The 24174-nt window shown below is 41.8% G+C and overlaps 1 protein-coding gene across 3 annotated transcripts; it reads right to left on the reverse strand.

Annotated features, from left to right (window-relative positions):
* Positions 1–675: 675 nt before the first annotated feature.
* Positions 676–23115, reverse strand: LOC147886143 (MIF4G domain-containing protein / MA3 domain-containing protein). Of its 3 annotated transcripts, XR_015543297.1 has the most exons (10): positions 22229–23115; positions 21945–22067; positions 21804–21870; positions 19068–19171; positions 15508–15610; positions 8306–8610; positions 2413–2718; positions 1793–2202; positions 1269–1546; positions 676–1024 (listed from the first exon to the last, which is right to left on the reverse strand). XR_015543297.1 is itself a non-coding variant. In XM_087395359.1 (8 exons), the coding sequence occupies exons 1-8, from the start codon at positions 23024–23026 to the stop codon at positions 1837–1839; spliced, it is 2172 nt and encodes a 723-aa protein (XP_087251485.1). In that variant the 5' UTR covers positions 23027–23115; the 3' UTR covers positions 1234–1836. The 3 variants fall into 3 exon arrangements, 1 of the variants encoding a protein (XP_087251485.1); XR_015543296.1 differs by having other exon boundaries at positions 677–1024; positions 1269–2202; XM_087395359.1 differs by lacking the exon at positions 676–1024 and having other exon boundaries at positions 1234–2202.
* Positions 23116–24174: the final 1059 nt, after the last annotated feature.

Genomic DNA, 24174 nt, shown 5'->3' on the forward strand with positions numbered 1-24174 from the left:
ATGTTAAAGGGAGTAAAAAGCACACACAAGCTAAAAGTTGAAAAGCCAATAGCCATCTAAAAGTAGAGGTTAAGAATTATAAAAATTCTTAATAAAAAATCCTTTAAAACTAAGAATAATCACAAAACTCCCACTCAACTCAACCCTAAAGCAATGTCTCTAGAAGAGCCAGTGCTAATAAATAAGTGGGTATCAAGTTGCTTATTTATTTATGTAATTAAAAATTTAAAAATCTTTTTTTGTTTTATGTACACTCGTGCCCAACTACATTCTCTAAAAACAAAATTTCCTCCAAGCTACAATTTCCTATGATGAAGTAACCTTCTATAGAAAGGAGGTGGAATTGATATAGAAAGTAACACTCTCAACATGGGAACATGCTATGAGTATATTCTCAAAACTTTCTCTCTCCCTTATTATTTCATTGTGCATATTTTATGGAGCCATGTTCCTAGACATCAAAAATGGATCAAAAATGGCGCCCACAAATTGGTAGGTTGCCACAACTCACACCAAAACTTGCCACAAAATGGTAGCATGCCACAACTTGCACCAAAACTTGTCAAAGTCAAATATTCAAGTCTATTGATGCAACCAAAACATGATCCAAGAACATGCCCAAAATCATCCTATAAAAACAAAAATTCCTCTATATGAACATTTCTATGCATCCATTTACTTACGCATGCACATGAACATAAATCTTTTGTTAAGTGTTATGTTTAGGCTTATCCTGTTTCATTAGTCAAGTGTCTTCTAATTTGCGCATCCTTTGTAAGCACAAAAACATTGCATTCATGGCATGTCATCATAGCAATCTCTCTAGCCGTTTACTACTGAGGGTGTGCATGAGTCCCTTGTTTATACCCAATCTTGTGTCATCAGTATAATCTGTCATGCATGTTGCCTTTCCCACACAATACTCATGGGATGTGGTTGTTTGTACATTACAGTCAACATAGAAAGGAGCTGTCATATTTGCACGCTCCTATGACTCTCAAGCACACACACGTCCTTGGCCATCCTGAAAATGATCACGCATGCAGAAATCAAAATCTTCACATAAGGCCAAGTTAAAAGATTTGAGCAATATAATTGTAACATTCTACTTCATTATTCCAAAAAAGAGCGAGCAATGGCTGTACAAAGAAATCTTAGCTAGCTATAGTATGAGGACCGACTATCCTTAAGACCTAGGCCTTACACACAAACACGTATGCTTATGAGAAACCCTTGTAAAAATTGTAAGAATTATTGAGGTGTTGAACCTTGATCGGGAGTAATTGTTAAGGATTCGTGAGGTGTTGAACCATGATCAAGAGTACATAAGCAGCATTACCATGCCACTTCTGATTACTAGAATTCCTTCTTGCTCAGATATACGGAGAGTATACTGCTATGTTACTCTTATGTTCTCACTCCATCAACCTCCTTTGGTGGCATCATTTGAACCCACACGAGCTGCTTTCTTGCTGGAAATGTTGAAGGTAACAGTGCTTGAAGCAGAATCCTGTCAGTCCAAAATCCTCAATGCTGATAAAATCGCCTAGCAAAGATGCTTAAACTATTAACAACAGTATGGGAGTAAACCTACGATTGTCCTTCAAAACAATACAGAATACCTTATTCTATCACTTCTACAGTGAGGTGGGAAAGTATAATAGAATATAGACAAACAACACAAGGCACATTGATGTGAATTAATCAATACAAGGTTGGGAGCAAGAGCATAAGCTATTTCAATGCCTCAAGATTTTGAAGACAGCTATGATACACATTGATCATGGTACACCTGATTGAAGGCCCTTCAGGCTTAAATGCCCAAATCACAAGACTTTATTTTCCCTTTCTTCTCTTTCTTCTATCATCTGATTCCGACTCTGACTCTGACCCTGAGCTGCTGCTTCCTGTATCACTGTCAGAACTGCTCGAGTCACTTTCTGATATGTCAGAGCTCTCTGAACTTTCTTCGGTCTCAGACTCCACAGGTTTTTGCTGCTGCATGATTAGTCTTGGCATATTCTTCAAATATTCCCGCAGGTTGTCGGTGATACCTCCTAAACCAATAGAGGTAAAAAAATTGATGGCAAAACGAGTGTTTTTGGGGTTGTCTTTGGGAAAGATGCCATCATATGACTCTTGCATCATAGGATCATTCAATCTCTCATTAAGCTTACGTAGACCAAGATGTTCTGATAGTTCCTATTTCCACATACACAAAAAGTAAAGACTCATCAGCAATAATAATAATTGCATCAAGCATAACTCAAAAGTCCTAGATGTGTGATGCCTCACTATATAACCATGGCGCAGATATTAATTTGGCAAACAGGATCACATCAAGGATCCAGGAAAACAAATAACCACTAGATTCAAACATGACCAAAAAAGGTGAAAAGATAGACTATGCACCTGGAAAAGTATCTTGATAAATATACGTGAAGATGAAGTGGTATCCTCCTCCGTAAGCCGGATGTAACCTAGAACATTCCAAGGAAGTGCATCTGTGCCTACCAGGTGAGCGAAGAACTTGGCAACATTACGCAATTTATTGGTCTCAAGTCTATGTATCATTGAGTACTGTTTTACAAAGCAGTCATCAAAATTCTCTTGATAGACCTTGTTTATCATGCAAAACCTTTGACCTAAAAGGCCATAGTAGCGGAGATAAGTCCTTTCTTGGCTGCAGCATTCCAGCAGCATGATACAAAGTTCCATCTGCATTTTAAAAATTAGATATTAACAAATAAAAAGAAAAAGAAAACTACTCGAAAATAGTGCAGTTTCAACACATAGTGCAGTTTCAATCTCATGATAGTCACTTATAAGGTTGAAAACCATAAACTCATCACGCATAGCAAGGACTAGCTACTATGACATCCCTACCAACATCATCAGTGCCCAATGGTGGGTGTAGACCATAGTGTAAACATATGCTCTCACACATAAAATCCATATACAAATGTCTTTCGTACTAAGTTTATGTCGGCAATACGGAGGTGAAGGAAAGACTCAGCTGTGAAAAAGGCTAGCACTAAATGAGAAGGCTAAAGGTGAAGGACAGACTCAGGCGTGACAAAGGCTAGCACTCAAGGAGAAGGCTAATAAAAAAGTAGTCTCTCCCAAAGGAGCATCTAAGGGAAAAAAAACAAAAGCTTATACAATTTAGCTGCTAGGGCAATGCACCACTTTAGATAAAAAGGATTTGTCGCAATATCAGCAAGCCGCAGCAGAAAATGAAGGAAAAAAACATACATTGACACATTTAAAAATATATAAAATAAATACAAGACATGTCAAAATCACACTTACGGCCTTAGCACAAGGATGCGTTTAGGATAGAAATCTATTGTCAAAGTACTCCAATTGGTCTAGGATGGGTTTAGGATGCGAATAGTCATATCTTTTCCCATCTTGGACCATGGCCTCCAAAACCTGGAAGCAAGAATGGGATCCCCTTTTTAAGGGTTGCAAAGCATGGCATGATAACATGTCCTTGTTTCTATCTCCTAAATACATGAAATGATGCCATGTGTCCTCTCACACCTAACCCATCCTTAGATCTTTTGACTGTGAGCACATGGTGGGATGGGAAATACATTTGAATATGGATAGGACCATCTTTTCCCATTCCCATCCTATTTGCTTAAATGTGCTAGGTCCTTGGCACCCCCCCCACCAAACTCTCTCTCTCTCTCTCTCTCTCTCTCTCTCTAAGACCGGGACCCTATGGAGGCTGGGAACTACCATACCCTCATGATTGGCCATACTCTAGCCAAGATTTATGGATCAATTTAGAGAGGGAGCGCAGCAGTCATACAAAGGCTCGAGGGCAGCGGGCACTAGGACATGCAAGATTTCTGAGACAACATTCTACCCTAGATCACATCTTCACTCTGAGAGCTATCATTGAGGAGGCGAGATCTAGACACCAAAAGGTCTACACATGCTTTGTAGACTTTCGGAAGGCTTTTGGTGTTGGGTGCAGGAAGCAATGGAACGGGAGTCTAGTGCGGGAAGCAAACAACAAGCTGGAGGAAAACGTAGTACTGCTCAAATGGAGCAAAATACAAAGGGTGGCCTATATGGCCCCCAAGTCAACCATATGAATGACCAGATAAGGCAACTCAAAGAGTTGACCTGACCTACAAGGCTCATACCAGGGCTAAGTGCTAACAAAGCCCCCTCCATGGTATGGCTGAAGTGTCCTAGAAATATCTTAGGAATACCTGGAAACTACATCATGGTTGCACATATTCATTCCAAAGGGATATAGCACCCTATGATATGTACATAGTGATCCCTCGCGCAACAAAAGGAGCCAAGTGTAAAGCATGTCGAAATGCCTCAAACTTGAGCCGTGGTAAAGCTTTCGTGAAGAGGTCTGCCAAGTTGTCCTCGGTGGGAACACAAGACAACTGGATGTATCCACCAGACAGTCACACTTGAACAAGGTGATGGTAGACCTCAATATGCTTTGTGTGCGCATGAAACACTAGGTTTCTAACAACCGCCAAAGCACTCTGGCTATTGGTGTAGATCGTAGTAGAGTCGGGCTGAATGATATCAAGATCTGCAAGTAACTTGCAAAGCCAACCGCACTCTAGTATAGCTGTGAATGTTGCTCTGTACTCATCCTCACAACTAGATGTGGCAACTGTGGGCTGTTTGTTGCTGAACCAAGAGATTCATGAAGCTCCAAGCATTAAACAGTTGCTGCTATCTGACACCCTAGTGTCGTAACATCCTGCCCACCAATCGCTGTCCGTGAATGCATGGGGGCCTCTGAACCATACATTAAACCCAAATGTTATGTGTCCTTCAAGTACCGAAAGACCCGCTTCACTGTCAGGGGTTCAACCTTGCACTGTTCCTCTCTGCAAATCCTCTACTTGTCTTCAAGGCATCTAATCCAAGTGCACCACTATAATTCCCACTGGCAAGGCATACTCAAGCATTCACTTTTGATCTGACCCTACTTAGAGGAATTAAGGCATCCAAACCACTAGCAAACTGAGCTCAAGGCAGCCTCAAGGCTATCACATGTGGCATGCTCAGGAGAAACTGGATGTGCCCCACTGTCTTGCTGGTCATCACCCTTGCTGATACTGTGCTCCTCTTCAAAGCTCTCTGATGCTCTGTCTTCATCTTGCCCCTCCTGCTCAGAGATGGTTAATGACCTCTCACGGTGTGACATGCTTGCTAAGATTGATGGCTATAGCAACAATTGCATTGAAGGTGTCCTTCACCCAACACTACCAGGGCACACCTCTGTAGGAAGATGGTGCACGCACTGGTCCCAAATGCCTTGGCGCCCCTTATGGTATTTATTTAATGCTTCTGAATGGAAACGCTTTTACTAGCCTTGGAACAGCCAAAATAGGCTTAAAACGACTGAAAACAGGCTTGAAACAGCTCAAATAGCTCAAAAACTGCACAAGAACATCTGAAAACGTCCAACACCTCTGGGAGAGTGAGGGGAGAGAGATGGAAGGTGAGGGAAGGGCATGCATACACATGCGTGACAAATGGCACCTCCTCCTTGCCATTTGCTCCTTCATTAAAGTCCTAACCCCCATACCAAGGACAACGTTGGTTGTCCTTGGGCCCAACTTTTAGACCCCTCTTTTAAAGCCTTTGCCTTGCCCCTAGGACCTATTGGTGCACCTAGACTTTGCCCTTAGGAACTTCTAGGAAGTGTGCACTTCCTCAACACTACCATCAACTTTCCTTTTCACCTTGTAGACCCACTTTTTGCCTAGGGCACGCTTGCTTCCTAGCAAGTCACACAACTCCCAAGTGTTGTTTGCATCAATGGATTCAAGCTCAACCTTCATGGCATCCATCCATTCCTTGCTGTCAAAGGCATCCTTGTGACATAAAGGTTCATGCCCCCCACCTCCAACCTAGGCACCCCTTACCGCGAGACTGCTATCATCAGAAGATGTCCTTGATCACAATTTCATAAGTTCGGCCACACCACTGTCAAGTTGCATGAATGCATCTATGAAACATGGACAATGTAGCAATGTGTCCCATCCACATGAGTCAATCAGCAATTGTTAGAAGCATCTTTCAAATCACAACACATAGAAAGTGCAACAAGATGTTTTGGAGGCCATTCCTCACACCGGCTATCCTTTGAATATGGTGCAAAGTCCACATTGGAAAAACGCCATGACTTCCGTAGTAACGAGATGAGATTAATCGTATCATACGGTCAGATCTCCTCCAACTCCACATGTCTCGGACTTGGGGGGAAGATCAAGAGCTCCCCACCAAGACCCAGTTCTACCGCCACCACTTCCTGAGCATCTCGGAGGAGGGATTCATCACCAGACCCCAGTATCTCGAGGACAAAACCAGCAACTCCAGACCGTAAAGTGGCGAAGCCATGGCAGAATCTGCAAAACAAAGGCCAGCCCAAATCACTCAAGATCATCTTCATCCATCGTCGATTGATATCATTTCATAATTTTCGACCAAATCATCAACGTCGAGCTGTTCATTATTATGACTTATGCTGCTCATGCCTGCCACTATCACAATTGATCGACTTCCATGACTTGGTCTGCATTGGGCTCTACCTGAGATGCGGCGACACAAGGAGACCTTGCTATGACAGATCAGAGAGCAACAAGAGACGACCAGACCACAAGATACAGAGGCTGACCACACACAGCAAGGCAAGGGCAACTCACAAATTTCTATGCATTTGAGTCAGCTCAAGGACACGGTGGCGTGGAGGAGAAGGAGCAAGCTGATATGTGGGCAGTCTGGACTACTGATAGGGCTGCAGAGGCCACCTGCGACACAGAGAGCAACCAGAGTATACTCTATTGAGGTCCCTGGCTGTGAGTGGAACAGATGTACCGTTCACAACATATAATCACAGCTATGATGACCTACATCCTCAAGGAATAGCATGTTGTATAAAGGAGTCTCTAAGCTAAAGAGCTTCAAAGCAGATCGTGGATCAGAGAGGGAAGTTAAATTTCTAACCATCAAGAGATTGAGCATTTTGGGATTGCGTTAGACTTCACAACAAAAAATCTGGTGCATACCTGTTTGAGAGCAGGTGGCAAAACTCTAGGAGTTCAGAGATTGTCTTCTCTATCAGCTCAGATGAAGATAGAAGCTAGAGGATGAGAAATGTGGTGATTTGTCCATAACCCTTGGATTATCATCCTTAGATGAGTATAATGCTGGCAATAATGCCTACTTATCCAAGCTCTGACCATGGGGTTCTTTATTTTATCTTTCAATAAACTTCTTATTTGACGAACAAAACAAGAGGACAACAAAACTCCAAAATGTTAACTGTCTATACAGCCTCTTGAAGGTGGAATTTTCTTATAAGTGAAGGATCTAGGCTGCCTTCATGATGCTCCAGCATTTGCCAGCCTTCACCAACCTTCGGCGCTGTGTGCAGCTTCAACATTGCAGCTGTGCCACTAAATGCCCGTTGTGGGATGCATGGAAAGGCTATAACTGAGCTGCTGAGGACTGAGTGTCACTTCTGACTGAGCTGATCTGGGCTGAGCATCTATACCTTTTCTACTTATATACAACGCTCCCCCTAACCCCCAGAGAGAGATAAATAAATAAAACAACACGATAAATGCAACTTACCTTCAGGATGTCGACTTTTGAAATCTCAACGCATAAACTTTTTCATGCATACCATGGACTATATACTGTAACACGCTGCCAAACCCATTAACAACAGGGACTACACTACTTTGACATGATTTAGGTATTGGAATTTGGAGGTCATTAAAACAAAGACAAAACCACAAACATGCTTAGGCACCAGATTTACAACAATATGCCATGATTCTTGACCTGAGATGAGGGAAAACTAGTTCTTTACAGCCAAAATTCAAACCAGGCTTCCTTGCTCCTGCTTGTGATAATCTAAAGACCTTGCCACATTCTGAAGGAACTGTTTGACAAAGACACTACATGTTGACAACAAAAACCATAAATACCCCAAAAATGCCCGTTATTACCTACATTACCTAATGGCATCACAGATATATGCCAGGAAGCCTTGAGAAGAGCAATCCCCTTCTGAATCCACACACTGGTTTGCTGTGATATTTTATGCTGTTCACTAGCTGCATAACATCTACTTTGGTCAAGGAAAATCTATACGAATATTCACTCTCTGTTTCATAGAGGGACAATCAGGACTAATTGAGCTCCAGGATACCATTGTGTCTTTTGCCCCTTCTATAGAAACAAATTTGCAAAGCAGCAAACACAAACTCATCATTTAAAGTATTTTGAGAAAAAAAATTACCTCTTGTCCAGGTTCAAGCTTGATTTTCAGCAACTTATGGCCTGCCTCTTCGAAATCAACACTAGACATAATTGTTAAATATATTGTTCGTCGCAGGTTCACAAGATTAGTCTCTGTTTCATCCTTTATTTTCATTTGCTGCATCTCAGACTCATCCTCATCGTCTTCATCATCTTCTGAAGAGTCATCAGAATCTCTCTCACCCTCATCACCATCATCACCGGACTCATCTCCCAAAATGTCTTTTTTAATATCTTCATACTTCTTCTCATTCTCCGCAAAGTTTGGATCAGCCTTGAAAATATCTGGAATGCAAACAACTAAACGTTAACTCCTATCCATGTTAATACATCTCTCTCTCTCTCTCTCTCTCTCTCCCCCCCCCCAAAAAAAAGTTCAGCAAGAAACCTGCAGAAAAAAAACAGCAAAAGAAAGAGAGAATGAGATTGGATTAACATGGCTAAGGATAAAGAGAGACATATATATACCTTTGTAAGACTAGAATATGTCCATTCATACAAATTTAGATTTTTTGTTGTTCTAAAGTCCAAAAATCTACACAGAAAGTAAAAGAGAAGAGCAAACAGGTAACAAATTTTTTTTTGAAAAACAAAAGGAAGACATACTTAGCGAGCAAAGCAACACTTACGTCGTCAACAGGGCCCAAGCATAAGCAGCTATACTAGGTTTCTAAAGACTTGCAAAGTCTCTCTCATAGATAATACAAGATAAAACAAGATCTAGCTTACAGAAGAAAAAAACACACTCTCTCTCTCATGAAACCTCTTTATCACTAAGAAGAATGTTCCATGATATCTCTCAAGAAACAATCAAGATGAGATTAACTTTAAAGATCACTCAAAGACAATTTCTCATCTCTCAATCTCTCTCTCTCAAAAGAATGAGCAATCCAAGCCCTAATGCCATGTTAAACATTTAGAAGAGAGCTAAGGAGAAATGTGGAATGAGAAACGGAGGCAAAATGTCACAAAGCAACACAATATATTGATTGATCACAAAGAAAATACAAGTCACGAGATGTCTCACACACTCATGTACAAGACCTTAAATAGGCAAATGGAAGAGTCCCTTTGTCCTTCACTAAGCACTCTGCCTCCAAGTGTCTCACATGCAAGGAGGTGATTACAAAATGTTGCCACATAGCACCCAGATGTGTCACAAGCCTAGCACATGACTAGAACCTTAGACACCCACTCCACTTAGGTACTCGTAGCCACAATGTGGTATTGGATGCTATGAAGAACACCTAATTCCCAACACGTGCTAGTGCTGATGCCATCGCCTTTTTTCCATGCTTGATTCCCTAAGCAATCCTGCTCCATCCAATCATTGCCAGCCACAAGGCACCTCAGTACCTTTGCTGTCCACCATGGAGGCTCCAAACTGCCAAGTATGTTCTCCTTTGTACTGCCAACATGGCAGCCCCATGCACTCACGTTTTGCTGTGAGCTTGCTGCTCACATGGCAGCCAAAGAGAGACAGAGAAGAAAGAGGAGAAGCCAAAAAAACAGCAACCAAACAACAGCAGAACGGACAACCACAACAACAAGATATCACAAAGTACTTCAACATCCAGACGACACGCAGCCGTCTTCAGACAAATAGCACTATTGTGCATAGATCCTCATCCTCATAAGCCTCATTCTCAGCATCTGCCTCAGCATCACCCACTGACGACTCCGATCACAAGGGCGTGAGTTTTTGAGCTTGCATGTGGGCAGGACCCTAGAAAACTAAGTGGGCAGGGCCATAGGATGTGAGTATGCAAAGTTCCCCCTAGGGATTGGTGTCTTGGGGGTAAATTTGGGGGTTCAGGCCCAAGAGGGGGCACGGGACCTTTAGAAATTCAAGTTCGTCATTGGTTAGGCCCTTAAAATTGCACCACTAGAGAGGGCAATGGGGGAAATGAAGAGGGGAATGCCACGTGGAATCTCCCCTATCTCAGATGGATTTGGAAGGTTACTTGAGGAAGCACCTAGAGGAAAATTCACATAAGGCAACAACGGTGCTGATCGAGGGGGAGACACAACATTCCATGGGTTGCACGCGGTAGTCCGAATGGTACGGATCACGAAATTGAGCATGGAGCCGCAATGTATGGGTGAATTGGTACGGACAGCCGTGTATGGAGCAATGGTATGGAATGTCGCATGCAAAGCTGATGTGCGGGCAGACGTGTACGGAGCTGCTGTTCGGACGATGAGTCTGGCTGTACGGAGTTGCATGCAGTAGATTGCAGGAAATGTACAACTGTACGCATGCTCGGGCCAAATACGGGCTGTACAGATGCTCAGATCCAAATAAATTGCTGCAGTACGGCATACATGCAGGAAAGGAAGGGCAGGTTCTCTCTACTTGTATGGATTATTGCCAGCATGGCAAGGTGGAGAAGATGCTCTTGAATCGGAAAGCCATAGCTCGTGTATGAGCTGGGTTTGTGGCTCCAAAGTTGTTAGTTAATCTCTTACGCCTTCATTTGGGACTTTGAGCACAAGTGCCTAGGACAGATCTGGGTGCTCATTGTATGCTTGATGAAAGCAAAGCCCAGCAAGGCCGAGGCAAAGGGACATTGATGCCTAATGGAATGTGAAGTCCTCTAAATGCAATAGGATTTGTGACGATTGTGTATTCTTCTCCAGAAAACTTCAAGTAATAAAGAAATACTGAAAGGGGCGCTAAGGTGGGGCCAATCTGTGTCCTTGTTCTTGAGCAGGAGCAATCCAGATCCCAATTTGTGTTTGAGTCATTTGCTGAAAGTGTGAAATCATTGGCTGGTTAGTTGTCTATTACCTGCCCTCTTGTTGGCCTTGAGGCCGGTTTCATGGTTCCATTGCTAGGATATCACCACCTTTCTTGAGAAGGTGAGCCTGTGATTCTCTCTGGTGAAGTATTGCCTCCAGCGAAATTCAGAAAATATGGAGGAGTCCTCTCAAGATGAGCAGGGTGCACAGCCAATGAAGGAGGGAACTTCTCAAGATGCTCATGGACAGCAAGCTGTAAATGCTCTTGTCGTGGATGGAACACAGCACGGAGGGTCTAATGATGCTGATGATGTAGAAGAGGCTGATGCAATATACCTAGATGAATCCAGGAACATTCCCAAACTCATCCTTTAAAAACACAACATAGTGCAGTTTCAATCTCATGATAGTCCCTCACAAGGTTGAAAACCATAAACTCCATCATGCATAGCAGGGACTAGCTACTATGACATCCCCACTGACGTCATCAGCGCCCAACAGTGGGTGTAGACCATAGTATAAAAATATGCTCTCACACATACAAATCCACACACCCACACATACTTGAGCATCCATTTATACAAAGTCTTCGTACTGAGTTTCTGTCGGGACTCCGGAGGTGAAGGGCAGACTCAGCCATGACGAAGGCTAGCACTAAAGGAGAATGTTCAAAGCACAGCTGTTAAGTGCAGTGGGAGCAAATTGCTCATCTCACGCAGGACCCAAGGTTTGCTGAGTTTATGCAAACTCCTGTTCAGTCTAAAAAGAAAAAGGGTCATTCAAAAGCAACCTAATTTCGCCATGATGCAAACCGCCATTGAGGAGACCTCAATGGGTGGATGTCATGAAACGAGGGCCTGCAAAGGCAACCATCTCAGCCACTCTACTCAAGCAGAAGCAAAGAGCTAGTAAGGCTCTCAACATCAAGGTTCGTGGGTCCCATGCACCAGCTCTGCCATCTCAAATGCCACCACCTTTGTGACCTCCACCTTGGGGTAGCAAAGCATGGCATTGAGGGACCATGACCAGTCAGAAGAGACCTCACTAGAGATCAGCAGTCCCTTGTGATTCGCTTTACAGACACCTAGACTCCACTTGGCGCACTGCATAAGCGCATGGCTCCCCATGACGACCCATAAGTTTATATGGATGATGATCATACTTGTACAGGAGAGGCAAGCCCTCCTCTAGTAGCGAGATTAGAAATAGACATACACCACAATCTCAACAACACAGCAAAAAAAGCTTTAAAACCATTAAAAAGCAATGAAAAAGCCAAAAACATCCTTTTAATTTAATTAAAGTAGATATTTGCTATTTCGACAATATTCTCAGTTAATAAATTAAGGATATAATAAAATAATAACATTCTAATCTTAATTTAAGATTTTGCTCCATGACCTCTCTAACCATGCACACAATTTATTAAACGTTTAGACCCAAGACATTTAATGTATCCTAGGGTAGCTAGGGCCATAAATCACACAAACTCCTCATAATTAAGCCAAACTAAAACTCTTGGTTACTATCTAAAGCGCACAAGTTAAATATTAATTCACTCAAAGATTGTTGGTTCTAGAGAGTATATCTAACCCTCGGGCTTAATCTATGTAATCTCGTTCGGTCCTCTAAAACCAAGCATTATCACTTAATACACAAAGGCGCACCCCTAAGGCCCAATTGGAGTTGCTAGGAAACTTAAGGTTTATAAATCCTATAAATGGGTGCACAAGCCCATGAGCATCCCAATCTCATCAGGCATGCTAGCAGATTGAGGGTGATCCGTAAGGTACCAAGCCCTGTAGACCTGGACAACCCTGTGACTTTTGATTTGCATTGGTAAAAGAGAATTGTGGGGACGCCCATAGGGGACTAGGATTGGTCCAAGAATTAGGAATGCATGCATTTCGCTAACCTTTTATGGGTTAAAGTGTTGGAGTTTTGTAGGACTTGAAGTAGTGCAAAAGAGCTCGCAAATGATGGAGCAAGTGCCAAAAAGTACCAGGGAGATGGGGCCATTCAAGAAGACCCCATGGGGTTCTAAAACGCGACCCCACGGCGGGAAAAAAGAAAGTCTGTTTTTGTAAAAAGTAGCTATTAAAAGCGGGTCTAGCTTTTTGCTAGCCCTATAAAAGAAGGGCCTTAGGGCTCCCAAATTATTCAAGAGTTGTACTCAGCCTAATGCTCTTTTATGAGCCAGTTGTACAAAGTTTATTCTATTGCAATAAAGACCAGCCCTTATTTCTGGGCTCTCCCTCTCTCAGTTCGTTTTGATTCCCTAAAGAAATCTGCTGCTGGTCCTTGTCAGATGAAGCTATCCAATGCTGTTTTTCCCTGTTATCTATGAAATTTGGAATCTATCTTGGTGATTATCTGCTGCAAATCAAAGATCCAGGCTGCGTTTCTACTAGGAGTGATTCTTTTTTAGGGTTTCAAGGCTAATCACCAATTTCATTTAGGGTTTCAAGGCTAGTTACCAATTCGTTTTAGGGTTTCAAGGCTGATTATCAGTTTGTTTTAGAGTTTATGGTCCGGTTCTAGTGCAAATAACTTTACTGAGCCCTTGTGGATGCTTAGCTTAATGAGGACGAATTATGTTGTATCCTATAACACCGATCTATCTTTAAAACCGATTATCCGTTGAGCATATCCTAGCTAAATGCGTAGCACCTTGAACACCCACATATACAATAGATGAGCCAGTAAAGACCTGACCATTGGTTTCAATTTATAATTACTGTGGTTTCCTAGCCATAGTTTATGAGATTAGCAAGCCTAGATAATCTTTGCATGGGACAAACTATTCAAAGAAAGACTAACTTCTAATTTGTTATCAATACTAATTTGATTAACTAGCCCAAATTGCTGATTTTAGCTTTTCTTTACTTTGTATTCTGTTCTACCTCCTAGTTTAAGCTCTTCCCCTCATTACATCTCATACTTTTCCTAACTCCGAGTTTGATCTAATCCAGGTGTTCCCGACATTACTTGCTTGCATCTTACATCTCCCTCTTGCTTCCCAGCCCTATCTACCAGCGGCTGATACAAACAGCTGATTGTCCGATACGTGCTGCTGTCCACTCTCTTCTTCACCTATGATTTGGATTCCATCCACACCCTCAAGGAATTTTCATCCGGGTCACTGAACCCACACATGGCTTAGAGTCAAATGCAATGTTTCAACTTTTTGTCATCATCTAACAACAAAGGAGGGCATCTTCTTCAATGTTTGGATCTAGTTTTTGCCTGGATTTATCACCAAGCACCGATCAGGTCTATAACAACTGAGATATGCTCAAGACCCATGTTTATTAATTGCAATTTGTTCTTCATCTAACAGATCTCTATCAGCAATCTAGCATGTGGAGGAGCCTTAGATCAACTAGAAATGTATGCTGAGAAGATACATGACCAACAAGTAGTTGATCTTCTTCTCAAAGGTCTTCTAGACTCATGGAACAATTCTGTCATCACGCTCTTTTTTACAGAGCATCCTCCCTCATTATCTCAGCTACAGCTACCTCATCACCGAGTAAACCAAAGAAGGCAATGAACATGATGCACTCTTTATGGCTAAAAATAGAAGACAGAATCAGAAACCCACTTCGGTCCTAAACCAAAGTAGAACTTTACTTCTCAATGTTACAATAAGAAGAAAGGACCTTGCTTTTACTGTGGGAAGCTTGGCCACTTTGCTTCCAAGTGTCGGAAGAACATGACATATATGATTTAACACAGGTCTAAACCTAGTGGTAAAGATACTGCTAATGTAGCTATGTGCCAGACTAGTAAATCTGAGAAACCCTTGCCTATTTCAAAACTGAATAACCAAGCTGATAAGTGTCACGGATTATTGACTCGAGATTTCCGTCATTTCACTCCACATAAGAAGTGGGTCTCTCATTTAGAGAAATGTGATAATGACTATGTAGAACTGGGAGAGTCCAAACTTTATCAGATCAAGTGTATTGGTAATATACGAATACAAATGTTGAATGAATAACATTTTGTATGTTCTAGCTCTAAAGAAAAACCGCCCATCTCTTAATGCCATTACTAAACAAAACAAGAACGCAGAATTTTATGAAGGATAATGTCTCATTGGCGATAAAGCTGATAATTTCAAAATCATAGCTAGGGGAATTCAGGAAGGTCATCGCACAATGTTAAAACTGTTCTTCCATTTAATTCAAAAGAAAATCAAAAGATTGAATGCCTTCAAGTTGCAATTCGCCCTACATTTTTCTTTATGAAAATAAAATAGACAGGTTGAAACCTTTTTTTTTCCCTTTGACTTATAGTGTAGATGTTTCTCTCATGCTTCCTTTGAACTAGTGATTTCTGCCTATTTTCAACCTTGAACATGCATATATGCAAAAAGATGCAAACCACACTTGTGCTTGATATAAAGAGGGCACAATACTAGCATTAAACAATTACCAAGCGCCATCTCGGCATCCAAGTCATCAGACAAAGATATTTCATGAGTAAATTGGTCCTCTTGCTCGACAAGGTCCAACTCTGGCAAAATGGCTTGATGTCCCTGCACAGATATCAATTTGCAAGAGTGAGAAGATAAGACATTGACTGCATTAAAAAGAGAAAAACAAGTGTCAAACACTGAGGCTAGAAAATCTATAATGAAAACCAAAAAAAGCTTATCTTGACCTGCACGGATAAATCTTCTCTTTACTCAAAAAGATTCAATTGATAAGGGAAAGTTGTACCAAACCAATATAAAAGCAAGTCTCCACTTCGGTGAAGTATTATAGAAAAAAGGATGCGTGTCCCTCCCCAACAAAGAGAGTGCAAATCTGACAACTAGGATGGTATGCTTAGAAGAAGAGCAAGCAAAGGAGATGAGGCAATGGAAAACACACTCCAGCTATTTTAGAAAAAGAAACAGGAAAAGCACCAATTATGTTCCTCTCACACACTGCCACTGTGGAGGCCATGCAATCTTGGACAGACGAACACGTTATGACAGAAGTAAGTGATATCCTCACCCGAATTTTAGCATCCTGTATGATCCTCATGTACCACAAGGCCAACTTCTTGCATTCAATCTCCCTTCTAGCTACTGCTGCAGTTCCATCTTTCTTGGCTGAGAGGTCTGCTCCGATCCTTGTTTATATTTCAGACTTATGACATGTTGGAGTGACAGAGGTTCTAAGGATTCATATTGCTTTTGTGTTTCATCTATCACAAAAACTGGCTGCATTTCTTAAACTGCATAATGCCTCTCTCTGGATATCCAAGAGGATGAAGGGGAAATCAGAGAGGTAGTCATGCAGAAAATGCTGCAAATATTATGCATAGCAAGACCAGGGAACAAAAATGGAAGTACCAGCAAGAGATCAATCGAGAAGGAGGAAATGCAGGAATACATATCTCAATGTTCAAAAGACACATAATCTGCAGAATAAGAACCACCTCCCATGATCAGAGGTCGAAAAGGCAGATGTACTAGACCAAGAATTTCAAGGAAGGCAAGAATCTGTAAAAGACAAAAATAGAAAATGAAGAGCACATGCCCCTTTACTCTAGGGCATACATGCATATCAGGGAAAAGTGCAAGGAGCAGTACAACAGCCATGCAGCAACTGGGTGCATACCTGAAGGGAACACCGCAGTAAAATTCTGGACACAGCCGACCGGCTGGCCAAGCACATATTAGCAACATAGAAATTGTATCTGATGGTGGTTTGTAGTCCCATAGATCCTGTAGGATCTCAAAAAGGAGGTGTGGCTATACCACATTCATCGCATCCACCAAAAAATGCCAAGGCTATTCGGGTTGATATGAGCCATTCATATTTATTTGTGCCAAGGGTCAGTAGCAAGCTGCTCAAAAGCGGAGCATGCACGTTGTCCTTTTGTGCGATAATCCTTTCTGAAATAGGATCACTGTCCTCAGCACACATGGCTACAAATCAAAACATGCACATATTGCACATTTATCATATACTTCCAACGCTTCTCAGTGAAGCCAAGACATGTATTGCCACTGCTTTCACATAGGTGTTTGCAACTTCAACTATACCCCTCATGGACTGATTTATGACTGGAACAACTCATGTCCGGTCAGCCAGACAGCAGAGTGGGTCAGCCAGTCCATAAACTGCGTCGGCCAATCTGTAGACCAACTGGCAGGATCAGGGGGCTACTTGCTGCCCTATATAAGTCCCGCATTGGGGGCCACAATCATTCCAGCAGGTCCTTTGCGGGCTACAGTCCAGCCTTCAGAAGTGCCCAGATATGCACTAGAGAAGGAAGACATAGGGCAGCAGCAAGGTAGAGAATCAGCCCTCCACTCCAGCCTTCAAAAGTATTGTTTAAAATTTTGTTGACCATTTTCATTAACTGATAACTTCATTTTCTAATAATTCTTATCTTCATTTTTGCAAATAGGGTTGAGGTCAGTATTACCTAGGTTCCTTGTCTTCTGTATATTTTGTGTATGTTGACTATTCATTGTCAACATGCCTTTTTTAGAAATTGATGCACTTTTTTGCAAAAGCTTCTAAGCATATAGATTTTTTTGGAATTCTCTTTGAAATCTTTAAGCATTCACAAATCTTATACTATTATTCCAGAATAATAAAATACATGTTTCGAAGTAAAATACAACATCTCTATCACAATTACACCTTGTTCTTTGGAAACCAACCCAAACTGAAAATCCAGCTGATTGCACAGATCTAGTTAGAATAGGTTTGCTATGCAGTAACCAAAAGGTCCACCATTGCATCATGCTAGGGGCGATGGTATTGATTTACTCAAGCGTAATCAGCCTGTCTTCTGGCAACACACAGCTTTTCAGGCGAGGTTGCAAGGCAGCTATAGAATTGTATCAATATGGTTCATATGCAGCCCAATAAATCATCATGGGAAGTTCCAATTCTTCTTCCTCAAAAAAAAGATGTCAGTGTCGATTGCATGGGATTGAATCGGCTGACCATTAAGAACAATTCATTTCCACGGATTGATGATCTCATGGATGAGCTTCAAGATGCAATGTACTTCGCCAAAATCTGGTTATCACCAAATACAAATAAAACCTACTGATGTTCCCAAAACTGAGTTTGAGACCCACTATGGTCATTATGAATTTTTTGTTACACAGTTGGACTAACCAATGCTCTTGCAACTTGCATAATCAATGATCTCTCTCGTCCAGCACTACACACTTCGCAAAGACTTATGCCCTTAAGTCATAGACTTTATGCCCTTCGGTCAAATGAGTAAGAGGAGATATGAGAGGAGGACAAGTTTACATATAAGAAAGGTGGGACTCATAAACGACCTCGTTGGGCATGGGAGGGCTCTTGCCACCTTTAAACAGAAATAAATGTGTTTTTTTTTGTGTGTGTGTGTGTGTGTGTGTGTATGTGTGTGTTCAACTTCTTCTAGCTTATGAGTAGTAGCTGTCTCACTTTGAGACAGCTATGAATGTACATTCTTCTTAATGAAAATTTCTTACCCAAAAAAAGTGTGTACGTGTGTTTGTGTGTGTGCATGCATGCACACGCAAATGCATATGTATGTATATATGCATGCATGTATGTATGTATGTATAGATAGATAGATAGATAGATAGATATTTATAGAGAGAGAGAGAGAGAGAGACACACACACACACACACCTAAATATATTTGAACCTACAAATTCATCATTTTGTATAACGAGAAAGGAGAAAAAGAGTCAAGTGTAGAAGGAGCTTTACAAGAGACATGAAGCAAAACTAAGACCTAATCAATAGATGGGCATGAAGAATGCCATATCCCCACTTGCCACCTAATCCCCTTCCCTCCAAGGATTTTCATTCCTATTGTTGGGAGGCACCAGAGAGAACGCTTGTCTGCCCAAGACTCCAAGAAAAGTTTCGAACACTTCAAGGCATATTTTCTTGTCTCCTTAAGGCTTCAGTCAAGACTACAATTGAAGTCACCACAGCAGTCAAAAATCCCGAAAGAAAGAGAAAGGGCTTCCAATGTACCTGAAAATTGGCTTTTCTGATGGCAAAAAGGCCTTCAATCATAAACTGAACTCGCTTGTCAATTTCTCCTTCATGAAGAATGCCCCTGAAACGCTCAAAGATGCCTGTATGAAGAAAAAGAATTACAAACCCATATTAGATCACATGCACGGGAGCCAATGAGGCTTGACATAATTTTCACTATCGCTTCAAAAAACAGAAATGCACAAGACAAGTAGCAATAAGCTAATCACAAAGCAACTTAAGTAGATCATAACAACTACAGTGGATATAAACCTGGGCATGCATTAAAAAACCTAAGTACAAACAAATTATATTATAATCTGCATGACTTGAGCAAATTGTCACTCCAAAACTTTTGGTCCCATTTAAAAAATATTGTTCCTAACAGTACTTTGCTCACTAACTTGCTCAGAAGGGTCAATCAATTGGTAACCAAGCATCGGGAACACATCAGAGGTGTTCAGGATGTAACATGTGCATACTTGTGAATAAGAACTAACACATTGGCGAGTGCACAAAACCCTAATAGGGTTTTGTACATAGCATAGTTTTACGCATGGAGTAGTGTACAACTAGTCATTTGTATTTGCTCTCCCTAGCTGTGCCCACCCTCTCTTCCCCCTCCCCTCCTTGACTGAATGGCATTCCACATTTTCATCATGGTATCACAGAAGCCTTTATTTGGCTCATCCATTGTGAGGACATTCTGCAAAACTGCTGCAGAATACCTGTTGATAAAGTTCATCTTGGAAAGGTCCTCCTCTAGAGCAACAACTTCTCAAGCTCAAGTTATCTTCATCATCTTGGCTTGCATTCTCTACAGAGATACATATATACCTACATACATATATAAAGAATGCAAAGCTCCAAGCAGTAGAACCTCCACACCTATCATTTCGAAAAGCCATCATTTGGAGACAGCCTCCATCTTAATGAAGACTACCATCATTCCAACAAGACTATTCACATGCAAACCGAGCAACCTCACAAACCAAGTCAAGCCAATCATTGGAAGGCTGGCCCTTTGAAAGCTCCAAGCTGAAGCTTCTAAGCGCTTGCACGCTGAATAGTTCAGAGCAGCCTGACCTTGCTCATCACACATCAACTCCCACACTCAAGATCATCAAAGCCTTCAATCCATTGTCCAAGAACACCTTAAAACTTCAAAGGTAATCGTAGGGGCAGAGTTGCCCACATGCGCACTGAACACAGCTCAAAACCGAGAAGCTCTCCCTAAGGCAACCCACACATTAATAACTCAAGGCATTGAATTCCTCTACTGGCATCATTGCAGATGCATCAGGCATAATTGCACTAAAGATCTATACCTCACAGCAACACTATGAAGCAATCACTCAAAACGCGCAATGCCTCCTTAGATAATTTGTGTGTGTGCCATTTGCATGCACTACACAATTTGTGTGTGCGCCATTTGCATGCACCACACGGTAAAACAAGCCATCTGCTCGGAGCACACAAGTGAACAATCCATGAGCACCATGTGCCATGTCTTCAATTAGGGCAATTTGCTGCATCAGCACATCATGCAAAGCGCCATGTGCTTCTACAGAGAACACCTCACATAGAGAGAATACACACAGATGTACAGCCAAACAGTTCATATAGATAACAGTTTCTCTCCAGCTCTTTTTGAGTTTTTTATTTACTCTTCTAGAGTGCTGCATGCCGTATTTCCGCATCAAGCTTACGCACGCGGGTTTTTTTCATACTTAATAGAAGTCTCTTTCATGAAAAAAAAATTGCAGTTCATATATAGATAACAGATTCTTCCACACGTTCCTTGCCACTATGTGGCTCCACAGCTTCACCTTCCAGATCAAGTAGTTGCCCCTGTCCAGTTTGCCCCCTCTCCGAAGTCTCAAAAGGTATCTGTGAAGCCATTGGAATGAGGATCCTGAATAGACCTAGCACCAAATATGCGACTAACTCAATGGCATGACCTTAACGACTCCAACTCTACTTGGTAACTGCTGAAGACATTCGGCAGATCTTGTCAGAGCTACTGTACACCCATTCATCTTTTCCAAAAAGGGCCTTCCTTTTCACAATCTATGACGTATTTTTTCCTAACCTGTGCATAGTTGATGGCGCAATGGATGGACACTAGTGACTATCCTTTCACAAGAAGATATTGAATGCAATCTTGGACTGTATAGTCAACTGTGTGTGGTGCAAACACCCCTAGCACAGCAATTAAGCTTCAGCAACTGCAGCAGACAGCTGTGGTGACGCTAGAGGCTTAGCAAGGGAAGCCAGTGTTTGGACTGAAATCGTACAATCCTTGACTGTCAACAATCTTGATGTACTGGCTGTGCAGAAAGAAAGCAAAGAACAAAAACATGCCTTGTTTTCTAATAGCCAATTGCCACAGAGGCACAGACATGTAAACATTTTGTAGACCTTCTAAGCAAATTTGAACCTATCCTTATTTCTGTCAGCGCCGCAAAAAAGCTTCTCATATGTTTTAAAATAATAAGTGTTGAGATTCCAGACAGTGCAATGATGACGCCTCCCACCAACATCACAATACACAAACTTCCTGCAACATTAATTTCTCATGAGCAGACATCCAAATCTATAGTAATTATGATGTTCATGCTAAGATTTGAGAAAAGGATAGCACTAAAAGTCTCATACGGTGTATTAAATCCAGAAAAAGTACAGGAACAAATTGAATGTATCCATATTCTTGAAAAAATATCAGGTCCATACCATGCAACCCTTGAGGTGCTAGGTCTTGAAGAATGGCTCCACATTCTTTAACAAAGCCAACAGAAACCTGCAAGGACCAAAAGTTCAGAACATCATCTTATGGAACTCGGGATATTAATTTCAAATCACAAAAAATATTACCTCTACACTGTCATCCGTTGGATTCTCTAGCAAAACCATCAAAACCTCCAATGCGACAACTTCATGAGCAACTTGTTGATTGACGAGATGGGCAATGAACTTTGCTGCAGCGAGCAATACAGGCTGCATTCATTCCACCAGAAAAATGAAGTAAGCTGAGAACTTTACTCATCAGATAGGATTCAGAACAAATTATCAATATCCCTCTGATATCGTTTTATTCACTGTATGGGCCTTTCTACATGTTGCAGAAAGACGTTCTGAAAGGAATTCGGAAAAAGGACCTTGTCGTTTCGTCTTAATGCCCTTCGGAATTGTAATATAATTCGCTTCAGAAGTAGTTCACCCAACTGTGGGAATTTTGTGTTGACCACCGCAACCAACGCTGCAAACACATGAGTAAAGGCAGGGGACGCCATCTGGGATTTCATGCAGGAACGTGCAAAAAGCCCTCGACCACGGATGAGATTCTCTGAGAAAAGCTCTGGGAGAATATTCTTGATGTTGGATGCATTGACTTTGTTGACCAACCCGTTGATACTCTTTCGCAGAGCATCCCAAGTCATTCGCTGGTATTCGACACTGCTCTTATCTTTGATATCCTTCATCATTTGCGCAAGTTTAAAGGGTGGAATGTAGACACCCCCACTTCTTCCCTGAAGCTTCTCGTCATCAGCCAGGGAGCCGCTTGAAGGCTTGTTTTCATTTCCTGGGGCAATTTTTGCCCCGTTCTCTTCTGCTCCTTCTCTAGGTTTCCGTCTGCCACCGTTAGTCTCCTCGTACCTACGAGTTTGTTCCTTGTCCCTATCCGAATGTTCTTTGCGACGAGATGCTTCTTTGTCGCGGCTGTCCCCATTTGCTGGCAGCTCGTCCCGTTCCCTCTTCTTCCTACGATCTGAAGATTCACCGTTTCGACGAGAGTGATCACGCTCCTCTCTCCTCCTAGTTCTGTCACGCCGCTCTCGCTCGTCTTCATCGTACCTGTCGCGGTTCCTGTCCCTGTCTGTGTCATGTCTACTTGGACTTCTTCCAGCCTCCCAGCGATCAGAGTCCACAGCGTCTGCCCAAGTCGGCGTGGCCATCTGCTGAATGCTGAAGAACAAGGCGAGGAGCAAGGAGAAGAAGAAAAGTGAAATGGAGTTCAAAATCCTCCAAATTAATGCCTTATAGATATTGACCCACCATCCAATAGTGCAATAGAGTGTTTGGCCAAACTAGCCAGTTTGACCATTCCAATTCCGATCACAATTTCGAATTTGCTAGTTTGATTGCCCATTCCAATTCCAATCACAATTTCGAATTTGCTAGTTTGATTGTCATTCAAGAGAGGGTTTACCTTTTCCATGAAAATGGTGCAACTACCTAAAAGCCAATTTACACTCTTTGTGCATCCAACAAAATGGCATAGAAATTCATCCGGCCATAGGGTATGGAAGCATCTCCTGCTATGAGCAACAAATAGACACAAACCTCACCCACCATCAACAAATCGGCCTGGTCACTAGTGCAATTGAGTGTTGAGTTGGCTAGAATTCCAAACTAGCCAATTTGATTACTGGCCAATAGAAAATCAAATGGTTAAAATTTTAGAGTTCTTAGTTATAATGCCATTCGAATTCCGGTCATAATTTTAAATTTGCTAGTTTGATTGTCATTGAATAGGATACTAGGCTGGTTAAAGGATTTAGTTTTGGTACAACTAGCTAGTAAAGCCAATTTACACTCCTTGCGCATCCAACAACATGGCATAAAAATTTGCCCCTACCAAGGCGACCAGAAGGAATCAATTCTCTATGGGATCATGTACCCCTATGAGCAACAAATAGACGCAAACTCACACTTGAGTTAAGAAAACCAAAGAGGGGAACTATCTAAGACAACCAAAGAGGGGAACTATCTAAGACAAGGAATTTGCTCCTTATTGTTCCCTTTAGCACATCTAGGGTAGGGGGGCCAATACTATGAAGGGCTAGCTTTTTAACACTAATCTATAGCGAAAATGGCCTTGATGAATTCAAAATTCAAATTCGAAGCTATTGTGGTCATCAGGTAGCTAATTTTTAATTTTTTGTGGAACATAGAAAACTATGAGATCCAATGCTTACGTTATGTGAGGGCCTATACTAAGGCACTATTTGTCCACAAAATGGTGAAAGGAGAGTTGTTGGGGTGGCTGCTGACATTTAAAGGCACCCGCCTCTTTACTAGCCCCTTTACCCAAAGGGAAGTT

This window comes from Dipteris shenzhenensis, chromosome 24 (genome assembly GCF_047967505.1).
Source record: "Dipteris shenzhenensis isolate YYH24624 ecotype China chromosome 24, Dip_SZ_1.0, whole genome shotgun sequence".
Classification (NCBI taxonomy): Eukaryota; Viridiplantae; Streptophyta; class Polypodiopsida; order Gleicheniales; family Dipteridaceae; genus Dipteris; species Dipteris shenzhenensis.